Raw genomic sequence first — 23,580 nt, forward strand, 5'->3', positions numbered from 1 at the left:
CAGTCTCATCCGACTGCTCATTTGTACATTCACCAGCCAAGAGAGTTAAGAGCATGGACTCTGAAACCAGAATGCTTCAGTACAAATTTAACACAAAGTGGCCGAGAGTGCTTGGGTAAGTCAAGATTTTAACGCCTCAGTCTCACCTGTAAATGGGGACATAAATTGTATCTGCTCATGAGGTCCTTCAGAACATGAAATGAATGAATATGTAGAGAGCATCTGGGACAGTATCTGGCACTAGTGTAGATAGTTGTTTTAAAAGTTCAATGTCAAGGGACTTCCCTGGTGGTTCAGTGGCTAAGATTCCCTGGTCACAATGCAAGGAGCCCCAGTTCAATCCCTGGTCAGGGAACTAGATCCCACATGCCACAACTAAAGATCAAAGATTCTGCATGCCACAACTAAAACCTGATACAGCCAAATAAATAGCTTTTTAAAAGTTCAATGTCAAGAGGAAGGAGATGTTGTCACTGAGATGGGAAAGTAAACTACGGAGGGAGGTTTTTGTTTTTTTTAATAAAAGACATGTGATAGCACATTTACATATTGATAGGATTCTGCCACTATAAATTTGACCTACCGATATACTCCCACATCTGACATTTGAAGTTTATGAAGACATTCACTCTAGTGGCAAAAGCCTGGAGACAACCTAAGTGTTCAGGAACAGAAGACTAGAAAAATCACTTATGGGACATCCACACAATACATAACCACTCAAAGAATGAGGTGGGTATGCTGGTGTGGAGATAGCCCTTAGAGACCGAGAAGGTGACAGAAGAGTGTGTTTCATATGTTCCCATGTATTTACATGCATGTACATGTGTGTATGTCCAAATCGGCTTGGGTTGCCATAACAAAATACCGTGGACTGGGTGGCTCAACCAAGAGAACAAAATTTCCCCAGTTCTAGTGGCTAGAAGTGTGAGTTCAGGATGCTAGCGTAGTTGGATTCTGGTGAGATCTCCCTTCTTGACTTGCAGACAACTACCTTCTCACTGTATCTGCACAGGTGGGGGAGGAGAGGGGTGCAATCTCATGTCTCTTCTTTTTTTAAAAAAAATTTTTTTTTGGTCAAGCTGCACAGTATGTGGGATCTTAGTTCCCTGACCAGGGATCAAACCTGCACCCTCTGCTTTGGAAGCACAGAGTCTTAACTAGTGGACTGCCAGAGAAGTCCTCACATGTCTCTTCTTATAAGGACATTAACCCTATTGAATCAGGACCCTACTAATTTAGCCTTAATTACATTCATGAATATTCATTGGAAGGACTGATGCTGAAGCTGAAACTCCAATACTTTGGCCACCTGATGCGAAGCACTGACTCATTGGAAAAGACCCTGATGCTGGGAAAGATTGAAGGTGGGAGGAGAAGGGGACGACAGAGGATGAGATGGTTGGATAGCATCACCTACTCTATGGACATGAGGTTGAGTAAGCTCCAGAAGTTGCTGATGGACAGGGAAGCCTGGTGTGCTGCAGTCCATGGGGTCGTAAAGAGTCGGACACGACTGAGAGACTGAACTGAACTGAACGTCCATAAAGGCCCTGTCTTCAAATACAGTCACACTGGCAGTTAGATCTTCAACATATGAATTTGGGGGAACACAGTAGTGTCTATGTGTATAATTTCTGGATATATATACAAGAATTTGTTTAAAAGTGCAATAGAGGGACTTCCCTGGTGGTCCAGTGGTTATGATTCCAGGCTCCCAATGCCAAGGGCCTGGGGTCCAATCCCTGGTTAGGGAACTAGATCCCGCATGCCTCACCTAAGACCTAACCCAAACCCAGTGCGGCCAAATAAATCATAAAGTGAAAGTCGATAAGTCTTGTCTGACTCTTTAAAAAAGAAAAGTTCAATAGAGTGAGATGTGGGAAGTAAGGTTGGAGAAAGGCTTTTATTTTTCATTATATGCTGTTCATATAATTTTCTTTTTTTTTTTTTTAGTGCATTTTGTTACATCGGCGGGCCCAAGGCAGAGTCTCCTCTTAGCCAAGGACCTACAGTTTTCATTTTTAACACATGAATGTACTAATGGCTTCATTTATAAAACTAGTGTAAAGCAAACAAAAGCCAAAAGAAAGCTCATATCACCTGCTTAAATTAAAAAAGACTGACAACAGCTGGGACTTTGCTGGTGGTCCAGTGGTTAAAACGCTGAGCTTCCAATGCAGGGGCATGGGTTCAATCCCTGGTCAGGAAACTAAGATCCCACAGACCATTTGGTGCAGCCAAAAAAAAAGATTGAGAGTAATGAACGGTGATAAGGATATGGAGTAAAAAGGGAGCTCTCTCAGCCTGCTGCAGTAATGGAAAATGGTATGACCACTATAGACAATAGGTTTGGAATGTCTTATAAATTAAACACACACACACACACACACACATCATAATAACTAGCAATTCTTCTCCTAGAAATTTAACCAAGAGAAATGAAAACATATGTGTAAAAGAAGACATGTCCATGAATATACATCCCTGCTTAATTCACAATTGCCTCAAACAGGCGATAACCCCAAAGTACATTACCAAGTGACTGGGTGAACAAATTTCTGTATATCTACTCAATGGAATACTACTTAGCAAGAAAAAAGGGCCAGGACACAGGTGAAACTCACAAATATACTGAGCAAAAAAGCCAGACACAAGAGTCAATGCCATTCTAGAACAGACAAATGCCATTCTAGAAAAGACAAATCTAACATAGTATGACAGAAAGCAGATGAGCAGTTGCCTGGAGTGGGAGGTACTGGGGGGATTAATTGCAGAGGAAAAACAGGGACCTTTAGGGGGTGGTGGAAATGTTCTGTGTCTTGATTAAGGTTATAGTTACATAAGAATATACGTTTGTCAAAACTCATAAAAGTGTACACCTAAAATTTTATTATATATAGATTATACCTCAATGAAGTTGATTTTTAAAGTCTAAAGAGGGAGAGGTTGAATATATAAGAGGACTTACATGGTCATGTGGGGCTCCTGGGCAGTGGGAAGAGGGAGGGTGTGGACCCATGTGGATCAGGAGGGAAAGAAGTGAGCAAAGGGCAAACAGGTGAATTTTTGTGGGGAATTGAGGCTGGTCCAGGTTGAAGGCTCCTATTTTCTCTATGAAGAAGGGAAAGCCTCAGCCTCCTGAGAATGAGATGGACAATTTCCGAGGCGAAAAAAGGTCTGGAGTAGAGGTAGAAAATGGAAAAGCCAGGAGAATGGAAACTGGCTAGAGGTTCCAGGCAGTGCGGAGGGACCCATCAAAGTTCATGATTATGAACCTCTGGTGGCCCCCATCTGTCCGTCTATGTGATTTTTTATTTTTCCAACAGTGATCAGCGGCTGGCGTGTAGGCATGAAGAAAGCAATGTACATAGGCTTGTCCAGGGTTGGGTTTTTGTCAGATGGTTAGAAGGAAAGAAACTGAGACAGAAGTAAAAGAGAAACTAAGATGGACTGTGGGCTACAAACTTGACAGGAGGAAGTGAAGACAGGAAGGTGCCACGGGGAGGGAGGAAACAGAAGGAAGAAAGGACTGGATACACACCAGAGTCCATCAGTAGGGGGTGGGAGCTCCCGTTGAGGTGACTGAGTGAGCATACTGGAAAAAAGAGACTGTGGACAGAGAGAAATAGATCAATTATCTGTTTTATTTATTTATTCAATATTTTTTAAAAATGTATTTATGTATTTATCTACTAGGCTGTGTCAGGCATTAGTTGTGGCACGCAGGATCGTTTTCTACTTGGAGCATGTGACCTCTTAGTTGCTGCGTATGGGATCTGGTTCCCTGATCAGGAATTGAACCCAGGACCCCTGCAATGGGAGAATGGATTTTAACCACTGGACCTCAATTAGCTATCTTAGAAGTGAAGCACCACGTGAGGTAGGTGTTACTATGGGAAAATGAAATACTGTACCAAATCCATGCAGCAAGATAACGATGATGGAGCTGGGGTTTTCTGATCCTAAGTCCCACGTTTTCCTGCCTCTCATTTGAGCACCCCCAACATGATGAAGACCTTGAGCTCAGGATCCCAAGTCAAGCTGTGAACCCCAACATTGTAATAAAAGAAATGGGGCTATTCCCCCCAAAAGCCAGATGGTAGCCTACTGTGCAGGACAGCTAGGATGTAAGCTGGTTCTGCATTCCAAGACCAGAAAGCAGATTTGGGCAGTAGATTGCGTTTTGTGAGGCAAAGGAGACCCATGGACCAGTGGAAGGAGCAGGCAGAGTGCCTCCGTCCCATAGGCCTGGAGGCAGACCTGTGTTACCCCATTCCTCTTAGCACTCACCATTTGTAATAATATCTTTAAAAAATATATTTATTTAGTTATTATTTATTTGGCTTTGCTGAGTCTTAGTTGCGGCATGTGGGCACTAGGACCCTGACCCGGGATTGAACTCAGGCACCTTGCGTTGGGAATGTGGAGTCTTCACCAGTGGACCACCAGGAAAGTCCCTGAATAGTATATCTTTAATGTTATCTAATTGATGTCCATCTCCTCCATTAGTCCACAATTCCATGGGTTCAGGGATGATGTCTCTTGGCTCATTTCTATATCACTGGAGTCTAGCACAGAGCTCAGTATACAGTAGGCACTCAAAAAATATACGTTAGATAATGGAGAGATCGTGGGTTGTCATTCTAACTCCTCTTTGTAGCAGCTGGGAGACTCCGGGCAAGTAACTTTTTCCTCCGCCTCAATTTCCTCATCCTAAATTTTAATTTAAATGTGGCAATGCCTGTATGTAACTCTCAGCATCCAGTAGATGCTCAATAAATACACTCCCCCCAGCTTCCTCCTTTTCTCCTCTACCCCTCCCTCCGGCCTCTTGCCACACCCATTGTTTGGAGCCATAAAACCCAACCCAGGTTGGACTCTCACCTTCTCATCCCCTCCTGGTCAGTCCTTTCCCTTAAGTTGGGGGTGAAGGGATTGGTATCCCCCATATTCTGGCTCCAAGAGCCTCCCAACCCCAAAGGGCAAGACTGGGGCCCTAGTGGACCTCTGGTCTGGCCAGGTTGTCGTTGCCATGGCAACAATGACAGTCCCCAGCCGCAGGTTCCCTAAGTGACTGGTTACTCTTTAACGTATCCACCCACCTTGGGTGATTAGAAGAATCAATAAGATAACCGGGCGGTGGCAGCTGGCTGCACTCACTGCCTTCCTGGTGGACTGGCTCCCGGGGCTGCCGCTGTGTGCCTGGGGCCCCGGCTCCTCCATGCCCCCGGGTCTCCGGCTGGGTGGGCTCGGCCATGGTCAGCGTGAACGCGCCCCTCGGGGCTCCGGTGGAGAGTCCCTATGGTGAGTGGGGTCTGTAGCTGGGGCTTAGGGGAAGACTGGGCGTGGTGGGACCACCGTTAAGTTTGGGGGAGCATGGGATGGCCCTCTGTGTGTTTCCTAGCCCCCAAGACCCTAAAGGGCTTCTCCAGAATGGCCCCTGGGAGGTGAGTGACCTCTTGACTAAGCTCCTAAACCGAGGCCTGGCGTATCCATGTGTGGGAAGCGCTCGGAGGGGCCGCGGGAGCCCCGGGGAAGGGGCTCGGCTCACTTAGCCCGCCCAGAGAGACTGCCTTCCTAGGGATGCATCCCGGAGTATTTCTGAAATTCCACTAAACGTGGGGCTAAAGCATTGTCCCCGCTTTGAAGCCCGCAGAGAGGCTTGCGGGGCCTCGGCCTCCGAGCTGGCTTCGGATCTAGGTGGGATGCGACCCAAGGGGAGTGTTGGCTGGCCCCGAGGGCCATCAGCTCTGGATCATTCTGCAAGGGAAAGCCATAGAAAGCAACGCACAGGGGCACAGGGCGGGGCAGTGGAAAACGGAAATCATCTTTGCTGTGTGACTTAGATGCGGGATGAGGGGAGAATCTGTCCGCTGACGGTGAAGGGCAGGGGGCTTTGATGTTCGGCGTGTAACTCCAAAATCGGAGGTAACCTCAAATGTCCGGCAGTAGCGGATGGGTAAATAAAACTTGATGCCTCTTTAGGATGAAATATTATCCCGTTGCTGAAGAAGAAAAAAAAAAAATCCAGATTTGTGTACAAATAGGGAAGGACCTTCAAGTGCATTATGTGAAAAAAAAAAAAAGTAAGCTGAAGAGACTATAGCATATGACATTTCTGATAAGAGAACAGATATACGCATATGTATGTACCCACACGTTTGTGTTTGTGTAGAAAATTAGCGGAAGAATACAAAGAAACCTGTAACAGAGCTTTGTTTTTCGGAGGAAGGAAGTTCAGGTAAACGTTTGTTTTCACTTTTTTGGCACATTTTGGATTTTCAAAAAGTAGGTGAATTTTACAACCTGATTCAATCACACGCACGTGCAGAGCTTGGCCTCTGAAAATCCAGTAGATCTTGGCTCTTGTTCCGTGACTTTATACAAATTGCTCATCATTTCTGGGCCTTGGCTGCCTTCTCGCTGAAGTGGACAGAGGGTGTTTTAGGGACTTCCTGCAGGTCTAAAGGAAGGCGAGGGTGTGAGCCCTCCCGCTAAGCCCTCGTCTCCTCGTACATCCTAAGGACAGTTAGTGTTACTTGGTATCATCATGAGCTGAGAGAAGATGGCCAAGGAATCAGGGACTGTTCTCTTGCCTGGTCCAAGGGAATCTTCGCCCTTTGACCCTTCATCCAGCCGCAGTCTGAGATGCAGTGGAAATAGCTGAGGCTGAGGAACCAAAAAAACCACCTGGGGACCTATCCCACAGGGTTGTGTGACCTTGGGCAAGTGACTTCCCATCTTTCAATCTATTTCCTCATCTGTAAAATGGAGAGAACAGGACCTATCGCACAGGAGGTGGGGGCTAGAAGAGATTGCACAGCTAAAGGGCTGGGCATGCCTGAGGGGCTTCATTCAAGGTTAAAACACAACTGTGAGACTTGGCTGATCCTGTGGCTGGAGGAAGACTCATAGTCTCCCAAATGGTCAGACAAGGATGGATGGATGGATGGATGGATGGATGGATGGATGGATGGATGGATGTTCTACTCCTATTACTGCACTTAATTCTCAAAACACTTGTCTCAGATAAATAACACTATTATCTCTAAGGATAGAAGTGAAAACTAATGTTTAGAATTGTTTTTAAAAAATCACCTGACTCCAGACCTGACATCGTCAATCTGTCCTGAACCCTCTTAGCTCAGCCACAGGTATAGGTGGGCAGAGAAAGGAGGGCTCCCATGCCCAGGTTTGCAGCATGCATCAACAGGAGAATACTGCTGTCCTGCAAAAGATTGGGCATTTGCTGATGTGTGTATTTGTGTGTGTGTGTGACATTGACCAAAAGATCTGGCTTTTTAGATAAATCTGGGTTAGATTCTGGATCTGCCTCCACCCCCCCCCCCCCCCCCCGCCACTCCATCCCCCCAAGCTGTGTAACCTACCTTTTTCTGAGTCTCAGACATTTCTTTTGTAAACTAAATGTGGGCAGTCTGCTGTGAGGCTCTGGGAAAGATGCACTTACTGATTTTAAAGACAAAAAAGTACTTTGAATAAAATCCTTTCTTTTGAAAGTCTCCATTGGGGATAATAATAGTCTCTAAAAGTTGCAATCACAAAGGTAAGTTGCTGAGTAAGCAACATTGTTCACAGCAGAACTTTGGGAGAGGTGATGGAGGGCAAGGCTGTGGTTAGGATCACAGGAATGAATGAATCTACAAGTGCTTAGAATAGCACCTGACCCAGAATAAGCATGAAATCAATCCCAAATGCTGTCTCACATTTTTGAACCTTAGTAGGATAGGTTTCCCCCTCCCCCAATTTTATTTATTTATTTTTGGCTATGCTGGGTCTTCTTTGCTGTGTGTGGGCTTTCTCTAGTTGCCACAAGCAGGGGCTACTCTTCGTTGCAATGTGCGATCTTCTCATTGAGGTGGCTTCTCTTGTGGAACACAGGCTTCAGTCATTGTGGCTTAGTTACTCCGAGGTATGTGGAATCTTCCTGGACCAAGGATTGAACCCATGTCCCCTGCATTGGCAGGCGAATTCTTAACCACTGGACCACCAGGGAAGTCCCCGTAGGAGAGTCTTTCATGAACTGTCTTTGGTGTGGTGGTCCTAAGCGAACTTGACCCTCCCTGGCCTTAAAATGCATCCACGGCACACTGCATTCTGTTCTGTAGTTCTCATCACTGATCAAGTCACTGTGTGCACCGTGGCGTCTGTCTCCCCCACTCGACTATAAACCCCATGAGGCCACGGACCTCAGTGCTTCGTTCATCCTTGCCTGTCTCACATGGTGACTGGCACAGAATAAGTGCTCAGTAAGTAATCAATTGGGCTTCCCCGATGGCTCAGCGTTTAAGAATCTGCCTGCAATGCAGGAGCCTCAGGAGACGCGGGTTCAATTCCTGGGTCAGGAAGATCCCTGGAGAAGGGCATGGCAACCCACTCCAGTATTCTTGCCTGGAGAATCCCATGGACAGAGGAGCCTGGCAGGATACAGTCCATGGGGTCACAAAGAGCCAGACACGACTGAAGTGACGCACGCATGCACAAGTAATCATTTGTTGGATGAATGAACTGATGGAAAATCTAAGAAATAGCCCTAGGACAATGGTCAGCAATGTCAACCAGGTCCACGCTCCTCCCTTCCCTCTTCCCTGCCTTCCTCACTGTTGGCTTTTGCTTCTTGGTTTGTCCCATTATAGACCTAAGGTGGCTGTCACAGCATCAGAGATCATGTCTGCACTTGAGCTGGAAGGGGTCTGTCTGAAGCTGGAAGGGGTTTTTCTCGAAGCCTGATTTTCCCCCAAAGCAAAAATTTCCCGAAAATCTCCCAGCAGACTTACTCAGTTCAAAGAAAGTTGGGAAGTGTCTAGTGGAAAGAAATGGGAAAGCCAGCACAGGCTTAGACCAAGGGTGGTTTTTTCTTGGGGTCTGACACAATGCTGCTGCAAACCAAATTGGAGTTCCCTTGTAATGGGTTTCTCAGCTTTGACACTACAGATATTTTGGCTTGGATAATTCTTTGTTGTAAAGAGACTTGTGCACTGTAGGATGTTTAGCTGCTTTCCTGGCTTCAACTCACTAGATGCTAGGAGCATGCTGCCTGTCAGTTGTGCCAACCAAAAATGTCTCCTGCCATTTCCAAATGTGTCCTGGGCACATGTAACACCACTGTTACAAGGAAGCAGGAATAGCAGCTGATTCAGATCTGCCAGAGATGAATGTACTGTGACTTGTGTGGTAGTATTTGTTTTGGGTATCAGCATCTAGCTCAGCGCCAAATTTGGGGCTGCCCTTAGCAACTGTGAGGATAAGATGCTATGTCTCTGTGCTAACCTCACTCCTGGCTTCATTATTTTCCTACCCTTGTTTTGCTTTCAGCAAGCTTCCCTTAATGATTTATTTTGGCCCTTTGGGACTTTGTCATTCTTGTAAGCATCTCAAATCTCCTTGAGGGCCAGGTCTGTATTTGTCTGATCTTCTTGTTATACCCCCGGTTAGCACAGGACCGGGGCCCCATGTAGATTATGATAGATGTTTACTTAATGAATAAATAAATGAGAAAGTGGATGAATGAATAGATAAATGAATAAATGGGTACCTGGATGGGTAGACAGGTAGATGCTTTGATGAACCAATGTGATAGGCTAGTGAATGGACGGATGGATGGACGGATGGATGGGCATAATATGGATAGACAGATGAATGAATGGGACAAATGAATAAATAACAGGGAATATGGGCAGGTGGGTAGGTGGATGGATGGAATAATGAATAGATGTGATGGATGGGTAAATGGGTATGGTGGATGGGTAAATGGGTATGGTGGATGGTGGATGAATGGAAAGAATGGAGAGATATGTGGGTGGATGTGGTAAATAGATGAATAAATAACTAGAAAGGTACATGGATGGATGGATGAAGGAGGTGATGGGTGAGTGGGTAGATGAAAAGATAGATGGATATATAGATGGATGAGGTGGGCTGTGTTGGGGTAGCAGTATCTGCAAATAAAGAGACCGACAGTGACTGGCCACTGGTCAATAATCCTCCTTCAGGGCAGTAGGCCTAGTTCCTTTGACTAATGCATCAGTCTCAGGCCAGATTAGAGGCTGTTGTCAGAGGAGATAACATTTGATTAAGTGAATCTCCCACTTAAAGCTGTGTGATGCCAGACACTTTGCCCAGCTCTCTGATCATCAATTTCTTCATCAACCAAGTGAACTTTGGTTGTTGTGAAGACTCCATGAGCTCATGAAGAAGAAAAGGTATCATAAACTATAAAATGCTTTGTCTCCCTGAATGGTTAATGAGCCCAAAGTTGGGTAGAACCCCAGATGCTGGCTGGCTACAGGACTATATCTGATACCAAACATGGCTGTTTCCACCCTTCATTCCCTACATATAGTCTCCCCTCCCTTCCTGTTTTTTTCCCCATGTTATCTTCCTGTCCCACCTCAATTTGATTTCAGCCCCTCTGGTTCAATGGTTTACAAATCTTCCTGCTTATGGGAAACTTTCTTTTCTTTTTCTTTGCCGTGCAGTGTGGCCAGAGGGATCTTAGTTCCCTGACTAGGGATTGAACCCGTGCCCCCTGCAGTGGAAGTATGGAGCCCTAACCACTGGATCACCAGGGAAGCCCCTGGAAAAATTTCTTAAGCTGACACCTTGGGGCTTCATTTCAGACCTGGTAAACCAGAATCTCCTGGAAAGAGTTCCAAGAACCTTTAAATTTTTGTTAAGTTCCTTAAGTGATTTTGGGTGTTGGGTCAGCTAGAGTTTGGAAACCATGGTTTTGTTTTGTCCCTTTTTATAAAGAGAGGATATGGATACTCAGAGAGCATTCTGTCTCCATCCAGAAGGCTCCTGCTCACTCATTCATTCTTTCAACAAATGACTCCTCGGGCTTATGGTATGCAAGGCATTCTGCTAAGCACTGAGGTAATGTAGGAGACTATAAAGTGTGGCTTCAGATCTTGGGGAGTGTCCAGTTTGGGGGGTGGTGGTGGTAAACGTGATCCAGCAGCAATCAAAAACAGAGTGCCATAACAGGGGTGAATAGGGCACCATGGGAGCACAAGGGGCTTAGGAAGAGGGGAAGGGGTCAGACGCCTCTTGACCGTGGAGGAAGGAACTGAGATCTAAGCTGAAACCTGAAGGTTCAGCAGGAGTCAGCCGGGAGGAGAGAGGGAAGGGGACAGCAGAGGCACAGACCCAGAGCCTGGCCATACACAGCACTTATTTTACCTAACATTTGACTGCAGCTAATTCCACCCTTTATTCACAGTATCTTGGGATTTTTCTGATTGTTTCACAAATGATTTTTCTTGTTCCTGAAAAGACTGGGGAATGCATGCTCAGTCATGTCCGACTCTTAGTGACTCTGTGGAAGGTAGCTTGCCAGGCCCCTCTGTCCATGGAACTCTCTAGGCAAGAATACTGGAGTGGGTAGCATTCTCTCCTCCCGGGCATCTTCCCCACCCAGGGATCAAACCCGTCTTTCATGTCTCCTGCATTGGCAGGCAGATTCTTTACCACTGCGCCACTTGGGAAGCTCCACATATATAATTCCTAGAGTACAATCCAATAGTCTTTATTAGACATTACGGATGAGCAGAACAAATCTATTTGTAGTTTAGAAAGAAATGTTCAGACCATTTTTGGAATTTGAATATAAAATATGCCCTTTAAAATCGTACAAAACCAAAAAAAAAAAATCATACAAAACCTTTTTGTTCTGTGATTTAAAAAATTCTAAAGTATCTATAAGATAAATTTTATGTATCTAATATTTCATGTTTATTAGAATAGATTATTTCAATATTAAACTGTAAAAAATTAAGAAAAATGTTTTCTAATTTTTTAAAAAAGAAATTACAGACCAGCAGTATTTTGCTGTTAGGGACACCAAATATGCTCATATACCCTCACTGTGCAGGATACAGTAATTTCAGACCTCTGATGTTCACATGATTAACTGATTTCTTTCATTTTCATTTCTTACTTTTTCTCTGAGTAAAAATGTACTGTTTAAAAATATGTTTATTGAAGTATATTGTTCACACAGCAAAGAGCATGAATAATAAATCACAAATAGATTAATGAAATTTAACAAGGGTGACTACTTTTTTTTTAATGAAGTAAAATAGAATAGAAAAACAGCCTAGTGCATCTCATGTATAGGAGATTTTGTGTGTGTGAAACTTTTGTTCTTTTCTACATGCTTCTGGATATGCGTGTGTGATCGTGATAATACCAACCATTCATAGATCACATACTAGGGCTTTCCACATATTAACGCCTTATCTTCACAATAACTCTGTGAGGGAGGGGCTTTTATTGTCCTTCCCCTTTTATAGATGAGTAAATGGAGGCACAGAGAGGTTGAGTCACTCGGCGAAAGTGACAGATGCCTTAAGAGGCGACGTTGATTGAGGTTCCAGCCCAGGCAGGCAGACTCCAGAGTCTGTGTTTTGACTACCACCTTTATTGCCACTGTATATAGAGTATGTGATGTAAAATGTGTTACTAAGAGTCATGGTCAAAAGGGTTTAAAGCCACTGGACAGAAAGTTCCCAAATGTTCTTTATAGATCTAAAAATAGCATATTTTTTCCTTAAGTGTCCCCACAGGGAACAAGGGCTGATTTTGGGTAGTACATGGGCAAACACTTTTAAATCTTATTATTTTTACCGCATGTTAGAAACATGTATAACTAGCATACTAAAGCACTACTATAAAATATTATTTAAAAGATTAATGTACATCTTCAAAAGAAAGAAAACTATCAAGTAAATAATTATAGATAAGTGAAATAGACGTGATGGGCAGATATAATAAAAATCATAAAAGGAATGAAAATGTTTGGGGCTTTGGGGTCAAATACTGAACTTGGTATCAGAAGGCTTGGATATGGGTCTTGGTCTATTCGTTCTCTAGCTCTGGTTTATTTTTCCTCTTTCTTTTTTAAATTTTTATTTTATACTGGAGTATAGTTGACTTACAATGTTGTGTTAGTTTCAGGTGTAGCACAAAGAGATTCAGTTATATGTACATATATATATATATATATTATAGGATATTATAGAGTATTGAGTAGAATTCCCTGTGCTATCTAATAGGGCTTTGTTGATTATTTTATCTCACATATAGCACGTAGGATGGACCAGGCACTGTTTTAAACACTTCATAAAAATTACTTCCTTTAATCCTTACAACTGCCCACTGAGTAGGTACTGTCATCATACCCATTGCTCAGAAGAGGTAACCAAGGCTCAAAGAGATTAAATAACCTACCCACCCAGACCACCAGAGGCAGAGCTAGGATTCAAACCCAGGCATTACATTAGTAAGGACAACACGAGCTGGTATGATAAACAAAACCAAAATGTCAGAAGAATTTATCTTTTTCATACAGGGACGCAGGTTCCTTCCTTGTTTGGAAGATGGATTTTATTTTAACTATCTTACTGTGATAGGTAGAATTTCCTTTGTCATTCTGGCCTCCAGAGCCTCCTCTGAAAAATAGGATTAGTAATGCTGTTTCTGCTTACCTCTCAGGGCAGCTCTGTAGATCAGGGGATGGGTCCAAGGGTCTTCTGCAAACTGCAACCAAGTCCAGTGGATTTCAGTGTTAGTAACATTATTAAGTTGGCCAACACCTACCTTTCAGTGCTACTATAAAGGTTGAGATATTGCATATATTGCATGGAACATATATGGACTCCGTCAGCTGTGAGCAGTAGTAATAATAGGCAGTAGTTGTTGTCAAGTCGTGTCCAACTCTGCAACCCCATGGATTGCAGCACTCCAGGCCTGGCAAATGAAACAATGCATATTAACTTACCTCCAAACTGGGAAATAGTATATAGCATCTTTCCTATTAGCAAATTAACCCACAACATCTGGGAGTGAAAAATCAAGAAGTATAGCCACGATATTTAGAAATACAAAGGAAAACACCAGGAGTAGGGAAAACCGAGCTAAGATATTGTGTTGGCCAAAAAAATTCCTTCAGGTTTTTCCATAACATCTTACAGGAAAATCTGAACTTTTTGGCCAACCCAGTAGTTGCAAGTGGTTGCCCTTGAGCTGTGGGAATCAGGTTCAGGAAAGAGTGGGTGGGTAACTACTAGTATTTATATCAAATACTTTTTAGAAGTATTTGACTTTTTCAATTGTGTACCTATAACTATGCTAATAAATTTCTTGAAACTATTTTAAAATTTAATTTAATTAAAAAAATTTTTTTCTTTGGCTGGGCCATGCTGCATGTGAGATCTTCGTTCCCCAACAAGGGTTCAAACCCATGCCACCTGCAGTAGGAGTGTGGAATCTTAACCACTGGACTGCCAGGGAAGTCCCAGAACAATTTTTAAATTAAAGAGGAAAAGAGAATAATTAAACACTTTCAAACATCCTCAACTGTACTTTAAAACAAGAGTCCTGGGACAGAAAGTCACAGAAGGAAAAGGCAGAGTTAAAGTTAGAAGTTCAGGATCCAGTTGCATTTAAAATCTCTGCTGAACACTGTCTAATTGTTCTGTGTCATGCTAAAAAGCTGAGTACTTTTCTCTCACCTCAAGGGCCCCCTAGAAGCCACATGCCCTTCTGTTGGCCTCCCCTGTCTTTCTCCCTTTTGCTCACTCCACTTCAGCCCCCTTGGGCCCTCCTAGGATCCTCCAATCACACCAAGCACATTCCTGCCCCAGGGCCTTTGCACTTGCTGCTCCTTCTGCCAGGGCTTCCCAGGTGGCTCAGTGGCAAAGAATCCATCTGCCAAACAGGAGTCATGGGTTCCATCCCCAGGTCGGGAAGGTTCCCTGGAGAAGGGAATGGCAACCCACTCCAGTATTCTTGCCTGAGAAATCCCACGGACAGAGGAGTCTGGTGGGCTACAGTCCACGGGGTCACAAAGACAGGACTTGGTAACTACACGACAACAGCATCAACTGCCAGGAGCACCCTTTCTCCAGATCTTCCCAAAATTGATGTCTTCTTGTTTTTCTTTTCTTTTCCCCACACTGGGCAAGATCTTTGTTGTGACACTTGGACTTTCTCTAGCTACAGCCCGCGATGGCTTCTCTTATGATGGTGCACGGGCTTAGTTGCCCTGAGGCATGTGGAACCTTAAGTTTCCCAACCAAGGATCGAACCCACGTCCCCTACATTGGAAGGTGGATCCTTAACCACTGGATGGCCAGGGAACTCCCCTAGTGTGGTTCTTAGCTCAATGTCCCCTACTCAGAGTGGCCTTCCTTGACCACCCCACCTCAGACGGCCCCTCCTGCCGTCATCATTATCAATCTTGTTATCCTCGACAGCCCTGGAATTGTGGATTCACCACTCTGTTTATCATCTGTCTCCTCCACTACAATGGAAGTTCCATTAGGACAGGGAATCTGGCTGCCTTGCGACATCCTCAGCATGTAGAACAGCACTTGGCACACAGTAGGCGCTCCACAAATATTTGTGGAATGAACAGAGTCAGAAGGGGACAGCTGAGTCAGTGTGCTGAGGGGCCGGATGGGCCAGGAAGCTGCAAGCCCCTGCCTGGGCCGGCCCTGGGTAAACAGTCCCCCCTCCGCCCAGACAGCCGCCTGTTTGACAACTGTCTGCCACCGGACCGGCCCAGCCAGGGCCGTCACACAGCCAAGGCCCCAGGATTCCCTGGGACAAGCAATAGAGGCAGCCACGCCTCAGGGAGAGCTTGTGTGAAGGAACAGGTCAAAAAGTTACCCAAACAGGCACGAGGAAAGTCAGAGGAGGTGGTGGGACACACAGCAGCTGGCCCTTCTCGGGGCAGAGCCGGGAGAAGTGGGAGGGAGGCCCTGGCACACCCTCTGGGCAGTTTCCCGGTCAGGGCCTGGCCGCCGGAACCCAGTTCTGGTCGCGGCTCTGGTCCTGATTTGCAGAAGGACCTCAGACACTTGCCACCTCTGGGCCTCGGTTTCCTCTCCTGTAAATAAGAGACTGGAGGTTGGTTGGTGGTTTTCAAGCTTCAGGAAAAAAAAAAAAAAGGCAGCGGCATTCTTTCTTTAAGCAAAATCTTACTGGAAGCCAGTTTGCAGGAATCACACAAAGGAGGCCCTCGGTTTAAAATGTGGGGCTGCAGGATGCTGCCCACCCCACATCCCCTGGCCCTTCAAAGCAGCCCCGGGTGAAAACCACCAAGTCTCCTCGGTTTCTGAGGTTCACAGTGAGAGTCTTGTCATCAAACCTACCTCCAGGTTCAAGCCTGACATTGGCATCTTGGGTGATCTACTCCACCTTTCTGAGCCTTGGTTTCCTTCTCTAAATCTGGTGTCTTAAACAGTACCTCCTTCATAGTATCAATGGTCAGCCCAGAACCTGGCACCTAGCAAATTCTTAATAGGAAGAGTGAAAAACCAATGCTGGTTATTAGCAGAAGTAGCAGGAATGACCCAAAGGACCAGTTCTTTGTCTCTACTGTAACCCCTCTGAACCTCAGTTTCCTCCTCTGTAAAACGTGGCCAAAAGTTTAAAGGAGATCAGAGATTGAGATCCAGACCACCCAGTTTTGTTTTGTGTTTATATAAAACTTCAGTTGACTGCTCACCTTTAAAAACCCCAACTCCTAGCCTCTTTCAAAAACTTGGAAGCTCTAGCAACACTGAACCCCCATAACCATGAGACAAAAAGTCCACTGGAGCTAATTTAGGCTTCCACTAGTTTGCTGCAGTACCCACCATTCCTTAGCGTCTCTACATTAAAATTATATTAATAAACGTGAGCCATTATATTTGCTGTGTTTTCTTATAGGAAAGTGTGAAATTTGCTTATTCTCTATCTGCTCCAATGTCTCTACTGGGCATTTAGGATACTTGAGTTTGGGACCCCCTGATTGCTACGACTAAGGGGCAACTCAGTATTTGTGAGCGCAATTTCCTGTTTCATAGATTTACCTTTTTTGTTTGTTTGTTTGTTTTATTTACCATTTTTTATGGGACTACTAGAACATTGTAAACTACATGTCATTTGTAATTATAATTATTGTATATATGCAATTATATATAATTATAACTTGTAATTTGTGGTCCACATTCCATTTCTGCTGGACGCTGCAGCTCTAGCCCTTCAGTTTCCATTAATACAGCAGCTAACTCATCCTGCCTCCGTTTCCCATTCTGAATAGACCTGTTCAAGCCAGCCATCCCTGGCTGGGTCTTCTCCCCAGTTCCCAGTTTTCTCTGGTGTCCTCACCCTTGTTGCTTGCCTGTCGGGGGCGGGGTGGGGGCTCTAGAATTCAAAACTTCTCTTCTAGAATTCTACACTTGGGAAATCTCATCTCCCAGCCCCCATGGGCAGCCATTGTGTTCTCTTTATCAGACTTTCACATAAAACAATAGTCAATTTGAAACTTAATTACACACCCATTCTTCTCTCTCCAGCCTGTGAATTTACCTCCAAATCCTGTGATTTGGGGGGTAGAATTGGGGGGGTGGTGAGAGGATTATTTTTTTCCCCTTCTCTACAGCAATTCATAGTTTTTCTAGAGATAAGGTGGAGTGAATACAGGGGAGGGACACAGGGCCTTCTACAGGGAAAGCTCTGATTTTGTTTTTGGAGGAGATAATATCCTCCCAGGACTTCTCTGAGATGAGAGAATTTGGAAGGACTTAGGGGGCCGGGAGGAAAAGGAATCCTACAGTGATGAAGACCCCCTTCCAATGTGGAGGTCTTATTTGGTAGTAGCTGAGAATTTGTGCTGTAGACTTAGGAGGACTTGGGTGAGAGCTCTGTGAACTGTGTGACGTTGGACACGTGACTTTACACTCTGACCCTCAGTCTCCCCATCTATAAAATGAGGATAAGATCAGTTCTATTCTAGCACAATGCTTTGGACAAACATTCCATAAATGCTAGCGATCATCATACCTTTTGCAAAAGGGCCTATGTTGGTATGTGGAGCAGATTTAATTCCTTTTTATTTCACTTCTATGCATTTTTGTAATTCTTCTACCATGAACTTGCTTCAGTTAAATCATAAAAAGTTAACTGAGCAAAAAGGAATAAAATTGAATGGAAATGTCATTCTAAGCCTGGGCTCCAGTGTGGGGTTGTAGAGCTGGGAACAAGGAAGAGAATCTTAGAGTCTAAACTTCATACACCCTTTACTATTTTAGTAAACTGAGGCCCCAAGACAGAAGGTGATTTGGCAAGTCAGTGGCAGAGCCAACACTAGAACAGTGAGGCTGAGGATTGGAAGGAAACTGGGAGGTAACTAGGTCAGCCTTTCCCAAGGCGAAACCACTCAGACTGGGAGGATTCTATCCTAAGATGTTTGAAAAAATACCAGCTCATAAGTGTTAGTCGCTCAACCATGTCCAACTCTTTGCGACCCCCACGAACTGTAGCCCGCCAGCTTCCTCTGCCCATGAGATTTCCCAAGCAAGAATACTGGAGTGGGCAGCTATTCCCTTCTTCAGGGGATCTCCCCAGCCCAGGGATCGAACCTGGGTCTCCTGCATTGCAGGCAGATTCTTTACTGTCTGAACCACCAGGGCTGGCTCAGAAAGCTGTATAAATTTCAGTATCAGAGAACCTCTCAGAGCCCTTAACACAAGACAATGAATGCCTTGGGCATTCCAAGAGAAGCCTTCAATGTGTTCACGTTAATTCATCACAGAGTCCCCTCGGAAACATCAACACTTAGAAAGCTCTCTCTGTCCCACCACAGAGACATTTTATAGCTTAATACATTCCTAGATTTAAGAAAAAATATATTGATATTTTAAATATTATGATTTTAACAAGTACATTACTGATTGTTTCTGCTATATAGAAAGACAGTTAATTTTTTTTTTGGCTGTGCCCCATGGCATATGGGATCTTAGTTCCCTAACCAGGGATTGAACCCACATCCCCTATAATGGGAACGCAGCATCCTGACCACTTGACTGCCAGGGAATTCCCTTGAAAGATCGTTAATTTTTTTCACTACCTTTCTCCTTTAAAAAAATTTGTTATATTTCCTAATATTGCAAAAAAATAGAATAATACTGTGAACATGGATGTACCCATCACTCACTTTTGTCAAATCCTACACACATGACCATATTTTAAGGAGATTCATTTTTTCGTTGTTTTAATGATATGAACCCCCCTGCCCCTGCCACCTGTATGCCTCTCTGAGCCCTTGCTTATTGACAGAGTTGACCCCTGTCAACTTTGCTGTGCATCATTGCTAGGTATGATTTTTCTTTTTTCTTTTTCTACTTTGGCCACACTGCTTGGCACACAGGGGATCTTTTTAGTTCCCTGGCAAGGGATCAAACCCATGCTCCTGTATTGGGAGCACAGAGTCTTAACCACTGGCCTACCAGGGAAGTACCATAGACAAGTTTTAGTACTTTTACTCTCAGTTCAGTTCAGTTCAGTCGCTCAGTCGTGTCCGACTCTTTGCGACCCCATGAATTGAAGCACGCCAGGCCTCCCTGTCTATCACAAATTCCCGGAGTTTACTCAAACTCAAGTCCATCGAGTCGGTGATGCCATCCAGCCACCTCATCCTCTGTCATCCCCTCTCCTCCTGCCCCCAATCCCTCCCAGCATCAGGGTCTTCTCTAGTGAGTCAACTCTTCACATCAGGTGGCCAAAGTATTGGAGTTGAAGCTTCAACATCAGTCTTTCCAATGAACACCCAGGACTGATCTGCTTTAGGATGGTCTGATTGGATCTCCTTGCAGTCAAAGGGACTCTCAAGAGTCTTCTCCAACACCACAGTTCAAAAGCATCAATTCTTCGGTGCTCGGCTTTCTTCACAGTCCAACTCTCACATGGCTACAATACTATATATATATATAATATGTTTTATATATTTATATATATAGTATATATATAAATATATATAGTATATAAATATTAATATATATAATAATGCCATGTATATATATATATGGCATTATTTTGCCTATCTGGAAAAGTTATTCAAATGTTGTATGTATCCTTCAGCAACTTCCTTTTATTTCTGGATCTTCCCATACATCTACAAGCAACACTAGAGCACTCACTGAAAATGCTGTGAATGAACATCCCAAAGTATATTTATTCCAGTTTTGGATGATGGAGTTGTTTCCAGTTTTTCACTATTTTAAGCAATGCTACAAAGAACATCCTTATATCTGTGGGTGAAATTTTCTCTAGGATCATGTGTAGGAGTGGAATTTCTTGATTTCAGGCAATGAGCATCTTTACTTTGATGAGATGTTGATAAACTGGTCAGTCTTGCCCACCAACTACCACTCCGGGTCCGTAGCAGCTGGGAGTTTTAGTCGCTTTGCATCTTCATCTGCACTTGACTCTGAAAGATGATGGATGGAAAATGAGAATTTGCATTTCCCATATAGCTGGAGAGGGAAAAGTTCCTTTTGCCATTTGAATGTGCCTGTTTCTACCCCTTGCCCATTTTCCTATTGCATTACCTACCTTAACTATTTTAAGGGATTATGAATTCTTGATACAAATGCTCTTTCCAGTTGTATTAGTGGAAACTACCTTTAATCTGTCTATCGCTCATCTTTTCACTCTCTTTAGAGTATCTTTGTTGTACAGAAGTTTACAGTTGTAGTTAATTTTGGTTAAATTATAAATAAAGTCAGTACATTTACTAACCTTTTCCTTTATACTGTGTGCTGTTTTGTTTTTTTGCACTGCCTTGAGATCATTAAGATATTCTGCTATATGTTTTCTATAATTTTTAAATTCATTTCATATATGTAGGTCTTTATTCCTTAGGAATTGATTTTGTGAGCTATATGAAATAGAGATGCCATTATATTTTTCTTCATATGGATAACCAGTTGGTTCAGACCATTTATTGACTTGGACACCCTTTCTTGACTGCTCTGCAATGCCACTGCTTTTTTCAGTATTAATTTTTTTACGTTAAATTTTTTTATTTTGTAGTGGAGTGTAGCTGATTATCAATGTGTATTACTTTCAGATGTATAGCAAAGTGAGTCAGTTATATATCATGTATCTTTTTTACATTTATTTTTTAATTTGAGGATGATTGCTTTACAATGTTGTGCTGGTTTCTGCTGTACAAAGTATGCATCTATTCTTTTTCAAATTCTTTTCCCATTTAGGTTATTGCAGAATACTGAGCAGAGTTACCTGTGCTGTATAGTAGGTCCTTGTTGGTTATACAATGCCACTGTTTTTGTCTTTCATTTTTGAACACACGTAGCTCCATTTCTAGGCTCTCTATACTGTTCCACTTATCTCTAGTAGTCACTTTCAAACAATGAGGAAAAAAAAGATACGTGAATCTACAATCATACTAAAACAAAACACTTGATTTTTATTAAAAGTTGAAAAAAGAAATAGTTAAAATTATTTAATAATATTTTATTCACTCCAGTATAGCTGAAATATTATTTCAGTTATCTAATCAATCAAAAATAACTAATGAGGTATTTTTCTTCTTTCATGTACTAGGTCTTCCAAATACAACCCGTATTTTACACGTACAGCACATCTCAATTTGAACTAACCAGATTTCAAATGTTCAGTGGCTGCATGTGGCTAGTGGTTATCATATTGGACAGTGAAGCTCTGGCTTTATGTAGCAGCAGTTCCCAACCTTTTTGGCACTAGTGACCAGTTTCATGGAAGACAATTTTTCCATGGACTTGGGGTGGGGGGATGGTTTCAGGATGATTCAAGCGCATTACATTTATCATGAATTTTATTTCTAATCTAATGCCACTGTTGATATGACAGGAGTTACTGGTCTTTGGCCTGGAGGTTGTGGACCCCTACATAGAGCATGCTCTCCTCACATTATAATTGTTTTTTAAAAAATGATCTTGTCTATTCTCTTCACTCATTCATATAAATTTTAAGATGAGACTGGGCAGGACAGAACAAAGTTTGGAGACCAATGGCTTATTTGTCTCCACTGGATTTCAATAAAGGCAACTACTATATTTTGAGAGTTTGCAATTTTCCAAGTACAGTGCTAAAGGTCTTTGTCCTTTTGGCCTTCTAACTGAAATTACATTGAACTTATTGATTAATTTGGGAAGAATCGACATCTCTGCATAATGAAGCTATTAACCTATAAAACTAGTCAGTTATTTTTACCAGTAAGATGGGTTTCTTTGGGAGCGGCAAAGAAGCGCAATTGAGACATGCAACTATGGCAAATCACATGGAAGTCTGATAAAGCAAAGAAGAAAGTCTTCTATAGAGAAGAAGGGGAAGTTGGGATGGGCTGTTCTAAATAGTCCCTTAGAGGAAAGTGGAAATTGGAAGTATAGTGGCTTTCCATTGGCTGAGTTGTGACAGTTTCTCATTGGCTACACTGTTGCCAGGCAAGGAGAAAATCTTTCTTCCTCCTGTAGTAAAGTAGTGAGTGTCACTTCCTTCCAGAAATGTAAGGTATATCTCTTCCTATTGGGATCTGTAGCCTGAGAGTATGTACATGAGAGCTCCCCCTTCTGGCCTTCTGGCTTCATTTTAATGAGGTTTCCCTTTACTAATTTTTTAAAATCCTTCTGACCATGATACATGTATATAGGTGTGCTTTTATTTTTTTTTAAATAAAGGTCAATAATTTTAATACATAAAGAGCTTTTGTTAGATTAACCCTATTGCTCTTGCTATCATAAATACTTTTAAAAATGGAATCTTCTTGTTGATATTAGTGTATACAAACCAACTGCTTTATTTTTTTTAAACCAACTGCTTTTGACATACTGAAAATGTATCCAGCAATTGTATTAAATTCTCTTAGTAGATGTTTTAATTTCCTGCTTATTGCATCTCTTGGACTTCTAGTAAAATATCAAATAGAAATAGAGTATTTCAAATAGGGTTTACTTTGTCTATGAGTAGCTGAGCCACAAAATAGCAGTTGAAGATTATTCCTCAGGTTATGAAAGTCCAGAGGTAGGCAGTTTAAGGTTAGTATGGTGGCTCTTCCCCATAGCAGTCCTCAGGAACCCGTGTTCCTTCCATCCTCATGAGGTCATCATCCTCATGGTCCAGAATGGCTGCCAGAGATCCAGCCACACAGCCATGTTACAGGCAGAAAGATGGAGCAAGAGACAGAGAAGGAAAAGGAATAAAGGCATGTTTCGCATGCCTCTTTTCCCCACAACTTTACTGGAAGTTCCCACATTACATTTCTGATTATACTTCATCAGCCAGAACATATTCACATAATCTCCCCTAGCTTTAAGGAAAGTTTGAGATAGGTTTTTTTGAGGGAGCATCTCTATATTCAAACGAAAATTGAAGGTTATGTTACAAAGGAAGACAAGGAGACAATGTAACACAGGACAGTTAACTTGCAGCCTCTGTGGCAGTGGACAACCTTGTTTTATTTTTGACATTTATAAGGGATACTTTGCCCATTTTAAGTATATCTGCTTTAGGGTTTTGGTAGGTAAGTTTTACTGTTTTTTTTAAAGTTTGTTCTAAATAAGCTAGATATTTTGCTCATTTTTTAATCACAATGTTGAATTGTCTTAATTGCTTTTTGGCATCTACTAAGATAATCACTTTTTTTTTTCTCTTTTAGTCTGTTGATTTATTAATATTCTAATGTTAAGCCATTTTTGCATTCCTGAAATTAAACCTAAATTTGTCAGGATG

General features: G+C 42.9%; 1 protein-coding gene and 1 long non-coding RNA gene across 2 annotated transcripts in view; one reads left to right on the forward strand and one right to left on the reverse strand.

Annotated features, from left to right (window-relative positions):
• The first annotated feature begins 5,118 nt into the window (after window positions 1–5,118).
• HNF4A (hepatocyte nuclear factor 4 alpha) overlaps window positions 5,119–23,580 on the forward strand; it is a 64,736-nt gene continuing 46,274 nt past the window's right edge. Inside the window, exon 1 of the mRNA XM_043884358.1 lies at window positions 5,119–5,307. Coding sequence (XP_043740293.1) covers window positions 5,259–5,307 — 49 coding nt within the window. The 5' untranslated portion in view covers window positions 5,119–5,258. The remainder of the gene's footprint in view (window positions 5,308–23,580) is intronic.
• Window positions 5,314–23,580, reverse strand: part of LOC122681844 — a 29,830-nt gene continuing 11,563 nt past the window's right edge. Inside the window, exons 2-3 of the long non-coding RNA XR_006337120.1 lie at window positions 13,509–13,560; window positions 5,314–6,008 (exon numbers count right to left, since the gene is read on the reverse strand). This is a non-coding gene — a long non-coding RNA (uncharacterized LOC122681844). The remainder of the gene's footprint in view (window positions 6,009–13,508; window positions 13,561–23,580) is intronic.

This window comes from Cervus elaphus, chromosome 23 (genome assembly GCF_910594005.1).
Source record: "Cervus elaphus chromosome 23, mCerEla1.1, whole genome shotgun sequence".
NCBI lineage: Eukaryota > Metazoa > Chordata > Mammalia > Artiodactyla > Cervidae > Cervus > Cervus elaphus.